The 16,861-nt window shown below is 39.6% G+C and overlaps 1 protein-coding gene across 1 annotated transcript in view; it reads right to left on the reverse strand.

Moving 5' to 3' along the window:
- tmem201 (transmembrane protein 201) overlaps positions 1 to 16,861 on the reverse strand; it is a 29,782-nt gene that overhangs the window by 9,245 nt on the left and 3,676 nt on the right. The window contains exons 2-6 of the mRNA XM_029664595.2: positions 13,608 to 13,728; positions 4,073 to 4,267; positions 3,762 to 3,941; positions 3,149 to 3,513; positions 2,738 to 2,941 (exon numbers count right to left, since the gene is read on the reverse strand). Coding sequence (XP_029520455.1) covers positions 2,738 to 2,941; positions 3,149 to 3,513; positions 3,762 to 3,941; positions 4,073 to 4,267; positions 13,608 to 13,728 — 1,065 coding nt within the window. The remainder of the gene's footprint in view (positions 1 to 2,737; positions 2,942 to 3,148; positions 3,514 to 3,761; positions 3,942 to 4,072; positions 4,268 to 13,607; positions 13,729 to 16,861) is intronic.

Genomic DNA, 16,861 nt, shown 5'->3' on the forward strand with positions numbered 1-16,861 from the left:
GATTTAATGATATTCTAAAATCTGCATTAAACAATATGCACGTGTTTCCATCAAACTGACTTACTACACAAAATTAACTTTTGCGGTTAAATTCCCATGTACTGAATTTAAAAGATAAAAGTTAAATGAGTTTCCCATCACATGTTCAACTCTGATGGTTTCGCCAAAAACTGTTGCATTAAATAGCAAATGTGCCCACTATGGTCTTGACACATGCACTCTTGCCAAAAGCTGGCAGATTCAGTGCTGTTAGGCTACTTACATGAGATTATTATGGATAAGAGACAGATTATTTGTCAAAATGGCAGCCAAGCATCGATGATTATGTCACCAGAATAACACCCTCGATATTTATTGGAAAGGAGAAGCTCATCACCATGCACTTTTTTCATCAGAATGCATTTAATCTGGAGCCTAATAAACGGCATGCTTTCCTGAGTCGTGGTGCGAGGACAACACGTCGCGTAACTCCAAGTTTATATTCAATATGATGCGTTTTATATCAATATTTGTACAAAGGCGTTTCCACCGCCATTACTCTCATAATTTATTTGACCAAACGAAAAAATTGTCTGTCGACATTTATAAAATAGTACCGGAATTTACTGTTTCCATCAGGCCGGTTGTGACTTTTTTCATGCGCCAGGCAATTCCTCCAAAGAAATGGTTAGATGGAAACCTGGGTTACAGATGCTGGACTTGGTACATAAACCAAAAAGTTGAGAATACAACATACAAGTTATGAGTTGGTGCAGTAATGTTACTCTCGAGTACAATCTACAGTCGTTCTTCACATCTATCATTTAAATAAAGTAATTTTCACAAATAAAAAAAGATACACGTTAATAGTTATAGCATGTTATGCGTAGCATTCCTGTCTAATTTTACATCACCTTCAAAAGCTACATTAAACACAAAGTATCATCAAACCCAATATTAGTGCATGCTTGAGGGCTGGGGAGCTGTCAGTGGATTTTAATAGACTACATATTGTAAATATGGTGCTGTGGACGAACACGAAATTAGGAAGGTAAAGTGGAGGCAGATGGCAGTATAGTTAGGCCTATTACTTTCTCTAAAATATGGATTAGCATATGCTTTACAAGAGGATATTGAATTCTACATCAGAACCTAACATGCAAAGACAGAAAGTTAGGATTGGCATCTCAAATGTCCTCTAAAGACTGCCACAAAAATGTACCACTCTGGGGGATCAAAAAAAATACTGTTGTGTACACAGAATATGAAAAATACTAAAATAAAATATTCAGGAGAACAGCTTGTACCTGGGGAAACTACATGTGAACTTTATACAACTTTCACTTAATCATAAGCTTGTTTGTCTTCTTTATACAACTAGGCAAGACCTGTGCTACAGAACAGTAGAGAAATACAGGTCAAAAGCAGTGGCACTTTTGAGTTTCAATACCAAGAGTAGTCAGTCTTTTTGGTATATTGGTAAAGATGTGTCAGCAAAACCTTTCTTCACAACACCTACCCAACTATCGTTTAATTCAAACCTTCAAGAATAAATTCAGTGTGCCAGGAAAGCAAACCAACACCATGATATTAGTGTGGTCTTTATAGTTGCAAAACAAAAGGGTAACCTATTTTAGGTAAAAAAGCAGTGCTGTAACAATATTTAGCCTAGCGGTTTAACAATGAGACACCTTGTCACCCAAGCTTATCACAGCGGCTAGATTTCCATCATTATTGTGAAATAGGCTAGGTCAAACAAACCATACTGTTTTTACAGTGCAAAACTTGTTGGGATGAATTACTGAATTCAGCACAACTGGACTTGACACTGGTGTAGGGGACGGGCATTAAACATTAAAAATCACATGTGAGATATCTTGTTGCAGGTGCATGGGAAAAATACAATAACTTCAAAGAGAAACCCGCACATGGGACTTGGCCAAAAGACTATGGGCTCCATTTGACATGCGTAGTGTAGCCCAGGCAGTGAGCAAAGTGTACTGGACGGCAAACAATCCTGGTTTTTGAATAATCTCAGCATTCTAGAACACAAATATTGTGTGCATGCTGGCCAGCTACTCAATTTGATTCTGGGAACAGGTTTTTCCCCCCAATCTAAACTAACTAGTCCTCTGCCAAAGCCTGTCCCCAGACTCTCTTCTTCCAAAAGGTTTATTTGTCCACCAAATACCAAACGTTCAGCACACAATGGGAGGCATCGGACGATTAAATTTGATAGGCGTGGTTTGCACAGTCAAAATGTTGTATTAGCCATCAGGGTTTTAAAAACAAGATTGAGGCTTGAGCAATGCTAATGTCAAAGAAAAAGGCAGCACCTCAATCTGTTCATATCTGTTTCACAGACAATTGATTTCGATTTTCTAAGAGAAATATATATATATTTTTTCATTTTCTTTCAAAAGTCCAAAAATACAGCTACAATTTAAGTGGTAGCTATGCTCCATGCTTAATGGGAGTCCGTGTGTAGTTTAGATAGGGTTGTTGGTAAAATTACTTTTCAAATCAACAGGATAAATCAGAAAGCTGCATTAGACAACCAATGCCAAGTAAGAAATCTTCAGATTAGGCTAATAACATGAGTGCATCAATTAGTTGGTTAATATCAGCAAAGGAAAGATGAGAAAGGGCAGGAAAGTCATATGCGTTATAGAAACATATCCTATGTGTTCACAAGTGTGTCCTAGTGTATTCGGTGGTTCTTATAAGTACATTTAAGTGTCACTGTTCAGATTCTGACCTTCGACCTCTCGCTCTTCTCGGGCCCATGGATTTGCGTGTTGCGACAGCAGCGGCAAAGCCAACCAGGCAACATAAGGAGGTAGTGCCGAGTTTGACTGCATCCAGCCAGCTTGAGACATCAGCTTTCAGGTATCTCTCCACCAAGTACAGGCACAAGACCAGGAACCACAGGACAGAGGCCACAGCATCAATTCGCCTCAATCTGAAAAACCAGGAACAAAGTATATAACTACTATCTGGATTTTTTTAAAGGCGCTTTTCAGGCCCTCTTCGACCTTCTCTTAATGCCCAAAAGGTCAAAATTCACAAAGATCATTTCAATTTAAATAGACAAAACTCCAGATTCAGGCACCAGTGCATACCCGGAATTCTTCGTCATAGAAACAATGAGCTAAGAGGAATGAATTACCTGACAGGTCCTCCTAGACAGACACCAGTGATACAGGTCAGCAGGCCAATGGAGACCACAGCCATCTGATGGTTCCTTCCATACTGCCAGACAAGCTTTGCATTCTCTACGGCCTCCTCTGGAAGCAGCTCTAGCAGGTCTTGCAACACCTGTCCAGCCTCGCTGCTACCGTTTTTGTGAGTGGATTTGTTGGAGGGAGCAGGCTTTGGAGGGATGATCCCCCCGCTTAGTGTTTGGGGTGCACCAGCGGATGCAGTTTGGTCCCCAGAGCCATACAATGCTGTTGCAACTAGGAAGGCACAGGTGAAGAACGCCATGACACGAAGCAATATCACTCCAACTGGTGTGCTGAAGGAGTAGGAGCTCTGTGAAAAAAAAAGTTTAGAGCGTAAGGATAGATGCAAATTCTTACACTGCCACATCTAGACCCCTTGTGAAGGTTAATAAAACGTGCACACCTATTTCTGCGGAGTATTCAATTTATCCACTTAAATAATTTCTTGCTGAAACTCATCGAAAGACCTGACAGTGGTAAACGCATTTCTACTATAAGTATAGTGCTGATGCTTGCTCAACAGTCTTATCAGAAGGACTTGTTTCCATTGAAAGTGACCTTTACGAATGCTTTGTCACAGTCTCTGCTGCGTCTGAGCTGGTGGCTGAAGAGCACAGCCCGGAGCTGGCGGTTCTGGTGCTTGATGTAGTACTCCACGGCCGTCTGACAGGGTCTGCACAACTTGTAGGTCTGCTCCACGTGGTGCTTGTACACCTCAATCTCCTCATCATAGTTCTCCTAGGGTAGGGAAACCAAAATAGAATTGTTGTTTTTGTAATGACCACATTGGCTTTATACAAACTCACCGTGGATCACACACACTGCAGTTTTCCACAAATCAAACAGTAAAAAAATAAAATAATACATACATCTTCCCTTGGGATGAATGAGGCCAACTGCTTGATCTTGACGGACTGGTTGTTGTTGCATTTTTTGCACAACAGCATCTGACAGTTGACCCACTGCAGCGTCTTTGGTGTCTCAGGCAAGGGCACGCCGGCAGACACGCCATGGTTTAGATGCTCCGAGAATTGAGCAGGAATAGGTTTGTTGTAGTCGCCATTCTAGAAGCAAGCAAGACAAGTACAAGGACCAAAGGTGAGGCTCAGGGATTCTTGAAAGATGGGACCATTTCTTTCCGTTTTTTATTAATATTAACAATATTGATTTTATTTTGTTGTTGAAATAAATATGATTACATACCAAAGTATCAGCTATTATCCCATGTAATGGAACAATCTAATTAAAAGCTTTTTTTCATTAAATGCACCTAACTGTATTCATGTCAACGCCGTCAGACACCATAAAAGGCATTTTATCTTCATTGTCCAACAAGTGTTTAAAGGCCTTGATTGTTTCATTCAAACATTACATTATTCAAATATTTTACACAAATGTATTTTGTTTTATGCCACTGTATAATACTCCAGGGGGGGCAATTTCATCAGCATTCTGGCATGTTTTTCTAGATCCAGAACATAAAACAAGATATATAACATAACGCAAACATTATCCCTTATGTCTAGCACAGAAAATACTTCAATAAATGAAGCATATATTGCAGGACAATGATTTCACATTGAATCCGAATATTAATCATCTATTTTAAAGCGATGCTAGAACTGTTCTGTATCATTTCAGCCAGTAATTCTGAAAGTGGCACTCACAAGCCAACCTCTCAATTAGGTAAGCTGTTTTAGCCTGAAGACTATTCTCCTGCTTTGGTATATTTCAGTCATTGCAAGTCCCGAAGAGCAGGAGTGTGTGAAAGGTTGTCCCAACCCAGCGTTAACACCTGATTGAAATAATCACTGTACAATCACTGATCCGTAAATCTGAGGCCTCACGTTTAATCCCACAAATAAGGACCCTGTCTGGTGCCACCACAGTTATACATAAAGAGATCATTGATCAATTTAAACTATTTTACTCGCTATACACCTCTGAATCTCCTCAAGACCCTATGCTGATTGATTCATTCTTTAATGGCTTGAATATGCCTTCAATTGTTACAGACTCCCATAACTGTCTAGAAGAACAATTTACACCTGAGGAGATTGCAACAGCAGTGTCCGCAATGAAAAGCGGTAAATCACCGGGTCCGGATGGTTTTCCAACTGAATTTTACAGGACGTTTTCTGGTCTGCTTTGCCCATTCTTGTCTCGATGACTTGCAGAGTTCCTTAATACCTCAAAGCTACCGCCTAGTCTTTATCCGGCTTCAATTTCATTACTATTAAAGAAAAATAAAGACCCCCTGGAATGTGGATCCTATCGCCCAATCTCGCTTTTAAACTGCGATTACAAAATCCCAGCCAAGCTTTAAGCCATCCGTATGGAAGGCATGCTGCACCCAGTAATACACTCTGACCAGACTGGCTTTGTGAGAAGTAGGCATTTGTTTCCCAGCGTCGGGGGACCCGGAGGTGGTGGTCTCACTTGATGCGGAAAAAGCTTTTGACCGCGTTGAGTGAGACTACCTAACAGCTGCCCTTTACAGATTTGGCTTAGGCCCCAAATTCATTGCGTGGATAAAGATTCTTTATTTTTCTCCCATGGCTTCGGTACGGACTAACAACTTGTCCTCTGATTATTTTCCTTTGCACCGCGGATCCAGACAGGGTTGTCCACTCTCCCCCTTGTTGTTTGCTCTGGCAATCGAGCCTCTTGCCATTGCACTACGCTCTAATGATGCCATTCAAGGTATAATCAGGACGGGCTTAGAGCAGAAAGTCTCGCTATATGCTGACGACCTTTTGTTTATCTCCCACCCCGATACCTCATTGCCATGTGCCTTATCTGTTCTTAAAAGTTTGGATCAATCTCAGGGTACAAGCTGAATCTAGGCCATAGTGAGCTTTTTCCTGTAAATAAGGCTGCTTTAAAGTGCTCTTTTGCAAGTTTTCATTTTTAGGATTGTCCGGGATCAATTCACCTACTTGGGAGTTAAAGTGACAAGGAAATATTCAAATTTGTTTCAGGAAAACTTTGTTGCTCTAGCAGACAGTTTGGAACAATCTTTTACTTTTTGGAATTCGCTACCTTTTAATGTGTTGCCCAAATTTTTATATTTATTTCAATGTTTACCCATTTTTATTACAAAATATTTTTTTAATTCACTGGATCAAACATTCATGTATTTTTTTGGGGATGGCAAGGTACCGCAGATTGGTAGAAGACATTTACAGAAGCTCAAGGAACTGGGTGGTTTAGCTCTAGCAAATTTTCAGACATACTATTGGGCTGCAAATTTCAGAGCCTTTTTGTACTGGCTGCAGGCTGATCCAACTGGCCCTAGACCACTCTGGGTCCAGATGGAGTCTGGATCATGTAAACCTACTGCACTTTCTTCTGTGTTGTGCTCGTCTCTCCCAGTGTCCCTAGGCAAAAGGTGTGTCAACCCAATTGTAAAGCAGTCCCTTAAAATTTGGAATCAGTTCCGTTTAGCCTGTAGCCTCCAAGGCTTTTCTTTATCAGGACCAATCAATCAGAACATTTTATTTCCTCCATCTTTGAATGATGGGGCTTTTGCCATCTGGCACTCACTAGGCCTCTCCTCACTAGCCCAATTATTCTTTGATGATACATTTGCCTCTTTTGCTCAGCTACAGGAAAAGTTCAACCTCCCTTAATCCCACTTTTTCCGCTATCTCCAGACTAGGAACTTTGTCAGAGCTAACACACTTGAATTTCCCCATAGGCCTGCAAATACAGCTACAGAGAGCATCTTGGAACTGAACAAGCTTCCCAGGGGCGCAATTTCAGATGTATATGCAATCATTCATGACTTATAGAACCCTTCTTTGGTGCCTTTAAAGACTCTATGGGAAAAGGGTTTGGGGGAGAAACTTGGGGAAGACACCTGGGAATCTGTGCTGCACAGGATGCATTCGTCCTCTTTTAGCACTAGACACAGCCTCATTCAATTCAAGGTGGTTCACCGTATCCACTGGTCCGGGGCCAAACTTGGAAGAATATTCTCTGGTTTTGATCCTACCTGTGTCAGATTTAAAACGGAACCAGCCACACGGTTGCATACATTTTGGGGATGTCATAAACTGTCAGGTTTCTGGGAATTCATATTTAAAATGTTTCTCTGATATATATAGACACTTATAGATCCATCTCCCCTCACAGCCATTTTTAGTGTACTGCCCATAGGTACCCCCCTATCAAGAATCCACTGTTGCTTAGACAACTCTTTTAGCTAGACGGCTAACACTACAGAACTAGAAGATGGCAGCTCCCCCATCTTATAAATATTGGGTGAGAGATGTGTTGTGCTCTCTGAAACTAGAACAAAAAAAAATGCAATACACGTGGGAACCCAAAACTGTTTTATGAGGCCTGGGCTCCATTCCGGACTTACTTTAAACAGTCCATCCTCTGATGGCATTCATATTAAAACAAAAATAAGTCTGTATTTGACTCCTCTGTGACTTAAGGGTTGGATGCATTTCTTTGTTTTTCTTACTTACTTTTAAAGCATTGTAAACTTTTTCTTTTTCGTCCAGTGGATGGTCGGTCTGTGGCCATGACTGTCTGAGTGGTTGCATTTCTCCACCTCTATCCCTTGACTGTTTACAGGAACACTGGTGAGGTGTTTGCTCTGTCCCTGTACTACAGATTACCCTTTAACCTTTGTAGCCTTCTGCCCGGTGTGTTTAACTTGTCTAAAGTAGTCTTTAAAGCAAAAAAAAAATTCTTCATTTTTTTTTCTAGTTGAGTATATTATTTATATTGTTTTGTGTTGTCTTGTGTGTAACGTACACACGTAGCCTACATATCAATACATACACAAACTATCTAGGTCAAATAGGGGAGAGGCGTTGCGCGGTGTGTTTTATTAAAAAATGTAAACCAGGTTTGCTGTTAATTTGAGCAATATAAGATGGAACGGAATTCCATGCAATAATGGCTCTATATAATACTGTACGCTTTCTTGAATTTGTTCTGGATTTGGGGACTGTGAAAAGATCCCTGATGGTATGTCTATGCAAACAATTTGAGTTTCAACACACTGTTTCTTATAAAAAGAAGTGATGCAGTCAGTCTCTCCATAATTCTTAGCCAAGAGAGACTGGCATGCATTGCATGTACATCAGCCCTGTCATTACTTTGCCCTAAGTCATTACTCGGCACAATGGGTACAATTGATGGTATTGATCTATAACACACGCTCCACAGTTGAACTTGTTGACTTGTGCCAAAGTGGCAGCTGCTAAGGGAGCAGTGGCAGACCAGACGATTGCAGCCAAGGCAGCACTGGTCCACACATGTTGGGTGAGTAGTATTGGTTGGTACAGCCTAAATTTCAAGCTGGTCTGTCCAGCATGGACTAGTGTAGAGGTCGACTGATTAATCGGAATGGACGATTAATTTGGGCCGATTTCAAGTTTTCATAACAATCGGAAATCGGTATTTTTGGACAGCGATTTGGCAGATTTTCTCAATAATTTTTTACACCTTTATTTAACTAGGCAAGTCAGTTAAGAACACATTCTTATTTTCAATAATGGCCTAGGAACGGCGAGTTAACTGCCTCGTTCAGGGGCAGAACGACAGATTTTTACATTGGTAGCTCGGGGGATTCAATCTTGCAAGCTTACAGTTAACTAGTCCAATGCTCTAACCACCTGATTACATTGCACTCCACCGCCTCTTAAGCGAATGCAGTAAGCCAAGGTAAGTTGCTAGCTAGCATTAAACTTATCTTATAAAAAACAATTAATCAATCAATCATAATCACTAGTTAACTACACATGGTTGATGATATTACTAGTTTATCTAGCATGTCCTGCATTGCATATAATCGATGCGGTGCGTATCGTTGCTCCAATGTGTACCTAACCACATCAAAGCCTTTCTTAAAATTAATACACAGAAGTATATATTTTTAAACCTGCATATTTAGCTAGGTTAGCAGGCAATATTAACCAGGTGAAATTGTGTCACTTCTCTTGCGTTCATTGCACGCAGAGTCAGTGTATATGCAACAGTTTGGGCCGCCTAATTTGCCAGAATGTTACGTAATTATGACATAACATTGAAGGTTGTGCAATATAACAGGAATATTTAGACTTATGGATGCCACCCGTTAGATAAAATACGGAACGGTTCCGTATTTCACTGAAAGAAAAAACTGTTTGTTTTTTCGAAATGATAGTTTTCCGGATTCGACCATATTCGACCGTATTTCTGTGTGTTATGTTATAATGAAGTCTATGATTTGATAGAGCAGTCTGACTGAGCGATGGTAGACACCAGCAGGCTCGTAAGCATTCATTCAAACAGCACTTTCGTGCGTTTGCCAGCAGCTGTTTATGACTTCAAGCCTATCAACTCCCGAGATTAGGCTGGTGTAACCGATGTGAAATGGCTAGCTAGTTAGCGGGGTGTGCACTAATAGCGTTTCAAACATCATTCGCTCTGAGACTTGGACTAGTTGTTCCCCTTGCTCTGCATGGGTAACGCTGCTTCGAGGGTGGCTGTTGTCGTTGTGTTCCTGGTTCGAGTCCAGGTAGGAGCGAGGAGAGAGATGGAAGCTATACTGTTACACTGGCAATACTAAAGTGCCCATAAGAACATCCAATAGTCAAAGGTTAATGAAATACAAATGGTACAGAGAGAAATAGTCCTATAATTCCTATAATAACTACAACCTAAAACTTACCTGGGAATATTGAAGACTCGTTAAAAGGAACCACCAGCTTTCATATGTTCTCATGTTCTGAGCAAGGAACTGAAACGTTAGCTTTCTTACATGGCACATACCGCACTTTTACTTTCTTCTTGCATTATTTAAACCAAATTGAACATGTTTCATTATTTATTTGAGGCTAAATTGATTTTATTGATGTATTATATTAAGTTAAAATAAGTGTTCATTCAGTATTGTTGTAATTGTCATTATTACAATATTTTTTTTTTTTTTTAATTGGCCGATTAATTGGTATCGGCTTTTTTGGGGGTCCTCCAATCGGTATCGGCATTGAAAAATCATAATCGGTCGACCTCTAGTCTAGTGGGTTACGCTGACGATGCTGGTGACAAAGTTGATCTAGCTCAGGGATGGGCAACAGACCCTTTGTAGGCCTGCGGATCAATTTCCACAAAAATAAAAATAAAACACCCCATTGGGTTCTCTCCACTTACTGTTGAGACTTAGAATACACCATGTGTAATTTGGTTGTGCATCAAACATTTTTTTCTTGTTATGTCAGTCACTGACAGTCAATCAAGCAGCCCACGTCAGCATTTTTATTTTAGCTTGGTAAGTTAGTCTAGCTAGTCAGCTAAACTTGTAGTAATCGTGGTCTAATTAGTCACACACTCAGATATGGTATCATATGTTAAACTGCACACATTTCTTTCCACCCTATGGTAAAATGCCTAGAATTGTGCAGAAAAACTGCACAATGGAGGGTGTAGATATAGCTGCTTATAGGCACGGCTTACTTATTTTAAGGTTGGTTATGTGTGCATTTGTTTCATTCTGCTGGAGTTGACAAAGCAACTATAAATTGTTGCAATTCATATACAAATATTGAACGCATTTAATGAGACAATTAAAAGATGTGCAACATGAAAACATTGTCCCAATTACATTGTGTAATTTAATGGCGGTCCCTAACCAGCCCCAGAGACAAGCTATTACTAACCAATGTCAAACCAACTTTACCATGTTGGCACATCAGCCAGCTGAAGCCAATTGGCAAATGAAGTTGGCTAGCTGGCTGAAGGAGAGGATCTGGTCAAATATGGTATGTTGCTAATATCATTTAGGTAGCTAGCACCTTTGCAGAAAATTAGCCTATCCATGGCAAAATGCAGTTTTTTGGGGGGGTCAAAATAGGGCTTGGGTGGTGGACATGGAGAGTGGGATTGTCTGTGGGAATGGTCACTGGTGCGGTCGACGACAAAAAATTTAGAGGCCCCCCTGTTTGCTGTAGTGAAAATCAATGGGGGTCCTATGCCATTACAAAAATATCCCCAAATACATAATTTTACGCAGACCTGTGCACACTGTAGACCTGTGAGCACTGTGATAGAAGTGCTTTAGATTCATCTTTAGAAACACTGTCATAAAAGTTGGTCTAATTTACCCGAAAGTCTAATTGTGGCAACAACAAAAACATTTTGGCTGGAAGATGTTTAAAAAAAAATTTTTTTTAAAAATGTACTACCTGCCCCAGTGACTGGTGGACCAAAAATATAGTTTCAGGCCCTATATACAGTGCATTCGGGAAGTATTCAGAGCCCTTGACCTTCCACATTTTGTTACTTTACAGTCTTATTCTAAAATTGAATAAAGTGTTTTATCCCCTCAATCTACAAACAGTATCCCATAATGACAAAGCAAAAACAGGTTTGCAAGCTTTGCACAACTGTATTTGAGGAGTTTATTTCATTCTTCTCTGCAGTTCCTCTCCAAGTTGTAGAAACATCTTCAAGGATGATCAATGGAAACAGGATCTGAGATGCACCTGAGATCAAATTTGAGTCTCATAGCAAAAGGGTCTGAATACTTATCTAAATTAGGTATGTTTTTTTATTTTTAATACATTTGCTAAAATGTCTATTGTGTGCAGATTGATGAGGAATTGTTTTTATTTAATCCATTTTAGAATAAGTTTGTAACTTTACAAAATGTGGAAAAAGTCCAGGGTCTGAATAGTTTCCGAATGCAATGTAGGTCCATTATCTTTTCTACACACTTTACATCTGGTTTTAGTCATTTACACTGAAAATATTAACAAAAAACAGCACACCCGAGACTTTTGTATGCAGAAAAACCCTGGATTGTAAATATCTGACTGCTACCACGATAGTAATATGTACAACACCAAAAGCATGTAAATAATCCAACAAAGTGAAATAAAATATGGAACTGTAGATGAAAATGTTCAATATATCTTTCGTTTTGGAACAAGGCAGCTAGTAGCTAGCTGACAGCAAAGGTGTTGGCTAGAGACGAAGTCCAAGAGCTTGCAGGGATTTGTCTACTTTGTTGCCAATTAGCATTTTCAAATCAGTAAATAGAGCCGAATATATTGATGAATAAGATTGGAATCATTTCCGTGTTTGACCGCTAGGTTTTATGACAACACAAGTAATCTATAGCTGACCATGCTCATTCCTGAGCTTAAAATGATGATCCTTTGCTCAGGACAAGGGCATTTCCTGGCAGAGAAACATGGAAATGAATAATATGGAAAATTATAAAAACATATCTTATCCCTTATAAAATTCACCTGAAGCTACTTTTTAGATCAAATAATACAAATGAAATGTCTTTGCCAGACAAGGATTGTCCTAACTTTCATGAATCCCTGAAATGTACATGGCATTACAGATAAGTGTGCAAGTACTATTCAGGGCTCGACATTAACACTTGTCCAGGACAATACAAAAATATGTCTGACTAGAAAAATAGATTTAAGTTGTCTGAATAGACAAGTAAAAAATAAAAATAATCACAAATCAAACAATAACTCTGATCAGAATTGGATAACGTTGGAATAATATTAAATTCAATTTTTCATATACATAAATAAAAAAAGCCTACACGTCAAAGTGTAGGTGATCGGCTACAGCCTCATGTCCAAACCGATGCGGACATGAAACGCCAGAAAATGTTGCCAAACTTTAATGACTTAATTAGGCACCCCCCACCCCCAGGCTAAACGCCAGTCATGTTTGTCAAATATATTAAAGGATAATTGTTTCCCGCTAATTGCATTGTGCACATTGTTGAGCTTATAATATGAAGAAGTAAAACTAGATCAACATTTTAAGCTAAACGTCTGATCTGTTGCATCAGCTTCATTGCTTCTAAAAAACATTTTAATGTGCAGTGATATAAATTCTGGATCAGTCATCCCAGAGTCAGTTTTGAATCAGACATTTTTTATTGTCCCAGGGATGACGGCACACCTTTCATTTCAAGCCCCGGAGGGAATTATTTTATAAAGACAAAAGTATTTGGTTGTAACTAATGTTACAATACTTTAGAGGCTACCAAGAGGGGCCAACCATCCTCCAGCAGAGCCTTAAAAGCGGCAGTGTTGTAACCTACATTTTTGTGTGATTCTCTAATGGTAAAAAAGATAGTAATGCATTTATTTTGTGTCATACATGGATGTAAAAATGGTGTTAAAGATTTTTACAAAAAATTTAGGATAAGTGACTTGGGTAAAAAAATATATATAATTTAAAAAAAATATGTCCCACTTGTCCAAAGGACAAGTGGCTAAAAAAATGTAGTCAAGCCCGGCTACTGATTTGACAAAGCAATATCCATCATGTTGACACGGTCCACCATCTATGACATGCAACAATCAGCTGCATTGACAATCAGTAGTGTGGATTTAATTGTGTGTGCAGTAAGATGAATTGCAGTACCTCCTGGAAGCCGTTGTACTGCTCGCAGTTGGGGCAGTCCCAGCAGTTTCTGTTTCCATATGGGACCACTGAGTCCTGGTTGCAGAACCAGCAATTCACATTGACATGTGTGGGTTTCTTTCTGTATAGGGAAGAGAAGTGTTTTACTTTAGATACACTGTCTAAAGGTGATATTGCTGATCCAGGTAAAGAGCTTGATGCAGCGTTGTGGACTCGAGTCACAAATTTGATGACTTGAGATTCAACTTGATAGAAATTAAAATGGCTCGGAGCCTCAAGACTCGGCCCTCGACTTGAGACTGATTACTTTAAATTCTGTCTAAGTTCTCCGTGCATTACTCTCCACTCAGCCAGAGACAGACGAAGCACCGTCCTTGCGAAAAAAAGAGTTGGCTAGTGAAACGCACAACCGGCCCTCTGATTGGAGAGAAGTTGGGTAAGCTAGCAAACAGACTGCCGATTTGCTGTACAGCTATAGAATTGGGTGCAGCGCAAACGTCAAATTGTAGGGCGAGAGGATGGCCATAAATAGGAAGCTCCACAAAAAAAAACTGGTGATCAATAATATGAACTGTTTATTTTGCAAACTCAACAGCAATGGAGCACCAAACAACAACTCCTGGCGTAGGAATACTGGTCATTTAGCAGGCTGTCAAAATTGTTGAAATGTATGACGTTGCTTTCACACATTTAAATGCATGTAGCAAATCTATAATTGCTGGGGTTTGATCATTCCATCCACATACCTTTTATTGCAACACTTAGACATTTGATTCATACCATACATTTTAATTTAGTCCTACCATTTCTTACCCTCCGAGTGGGAGCAATGTTTATTACGCACATGAACGTTCGCAAGACTCGTGGAGGTAGAAGTTCGGTTTATTTAACTCACTGTATGGTTTTCTTTGTTCATATATCCCAGGGTGTCGGAGTTCTGTGTCCTAGGTCTGTCATTCAGCTTGTGCATTATAGGAGTGCACGTGCCTCACTGCACATAGAAATAGGCACTGAGTCAGTAGGTTCAATAAGATTAATTATTGTTCCATGTGTGAACGGTGATGAAATATCATTAAGTCTGATTAAGACGAATGTACTAATGATGGGGAATTGCCTTTTACATTGTAGAACCAGTTTATCGGTTGTAATTGCCAAGTGGGTAATTGTATGATCCTAGGGGGGGCCAAATGCTTATACTGTATGTACCCGTTTGAGCTCCTGTTAGAAATTCGATTTGGTTTCAAGGGGAAGCTGTGCAGTCTTACCCTCCTCTACCTATGTCCGTTCAGATAGCCTATGTATGAGGCTTAACCTGTCCTATCTCCTGTGTATATTCGGTCAATCTACTCATATATTTAGTATGATATGGCGCTTTCACCATTGGATCACCAAGACCTGTAAATAAATCTACTCTGAGCACATCAACCTGCCTTGTCTTCTGCTGATTTCATACCCTTATGACTGCTACAAGGTCCCTATTTTATTTTATTTAAATATATGTTGTAGACAAAATAAGAAAAAGGGCTGCCTGGTATCCTCAATAAAAATACAAAGATTTGCAATGACAAGTTCAACTACATGTATAGATTTCTTTTTTTACTAGACTTGAGACTTGCTCTTAGAATGCATGACTTGGACTTCACCCATTATACTTGTGACTAGACTTGAGACTCTTGACCTTGTTACGTGCGACTTCAATAATCGTGACTTGGTACCACCTCTGGCTAGATGGAACACGGTTTCGCAGAAACACATCATAGGATAGTCATGCGAAAGTGTGACTTGAATGTAAAACTAAATAGCTAACTTTATCTGCAAACAGCATGGTTTAGGCTAGTCCAATTAATCAGGCCATAATACACAATTAATTGGTATATACAGCCTGAAACTAATGCCTGCAAAATCGTGTAAATGTTCCTTACAAGCAAGAATGTTGAATGAAATGAGATTTAAATTTACTCTACCAATTGTCTATGCGGTACCAAAATGTGAGACAATTTGCTCACCAATACTAACTATTGAACCAAACATGCAATGACAATGGTAAATTCTGAATAAGGGGAGGATGATAAAACAGCCACACCTTTCTTTTTTCATTTTAGATTGAAATCCGAATAAATAAATCTCCTTGTCATGGCATTCTTGGTTCAATAGAAAACTGAATATGCAATATAAAACGTTCTAACTATTGAACCAAACATGCCACGAAACACACTTCAATCTTAAAACAAAAAAAAGGTTGTGGATTGTTTTCCAACCTCCCGATTCAGAATATACCATTTTCATGGCATGCTTGGTTCAATAGCTAGTATTGGTGAGCAAATGTCTAAAATTGAGACCACATAGACAACCAGTAGAGTATGTTAAGTTTGAGTGTAATTGTATGAAACCTTCTGGATTGTAAGGAACATTTACACAATTTTGCAGTCATTCGTTTGAGGCTGTAGATTACTAGGGGTGAAACAGTATGTGTATTCGTATTGAACCGTTCGGTACAGGGTCCACGGTGCAGTACGCACTGTGAACCGAACATGACTTCAATCATATATTATAGCTAGGAAAATATATACACATATCATTGTAAAGAAAATATTATTGCATAAACCAATGGCATGTAAATTAACATGGGAAAAATATCCACATAGTAATTAGGTTGTATTCAAAACACAAAAAAAAGTTGCTCCGCTTATTAGTTATTTCACTCCAGCGAGAACAGAGCTGAGAGACCGTCGTAGCAGCAATTAGCTGATGAAGGAATTAGCAGTTAGGTAAATGCAAAGGGGATTGCCAACAAGTGGTGGATAAAATGTCCACAATATGTAGGCTCTGTTCATTGCCGATAGACTATTCGAGTGGCAATACGAGTAACATGACTACTCATTTGTGCAGACATCACCCCAAAGTGACAATTGGTGAGACTACGCGAAAAAAATGAAACAGCAACCACCTCTCCCCACAGCCTTCAAGCAACAATATGCGGCTGACTACGGTAGGGCTATCAAAACATCTGCGCAGGGATAGCAAAATTCATAGCGGCAAATACAAGACCTTTCTCTGTAGTAGAATGAGGGGTTCAGAAATATGTTTAAACATGTTTAAAATAAAGAACTTGACTCTGGGTTTGCGCCCAAACTCTGCCGCAGCCGGCCACGACCGGGAGGTCCGTGGGGCGACGCACAATTGGCCTAGCGTCGTCCGGGTTAGGCCGGTAGGGATATCCTTGTCTCATCGTGCACCAGCGACTCCTGTGGCGG

Source organism: Oncorhynchus nerka, linkage group LG7 (assembly GCF_034236695.1).
Source record: "Oncorhynchus nerka isolate Pitt River linkage group LG7, Oner_Uvic_2.0, whole genome shotgun sequence".
Classification (NCBI taxonomy): domain Eukaryota; kingdom Metazoa; phylum Chordata; class Actinopteri; order Salmoniformes; family Salmonidae; genus Oncorhynchus; species Oncorhynchus nerka.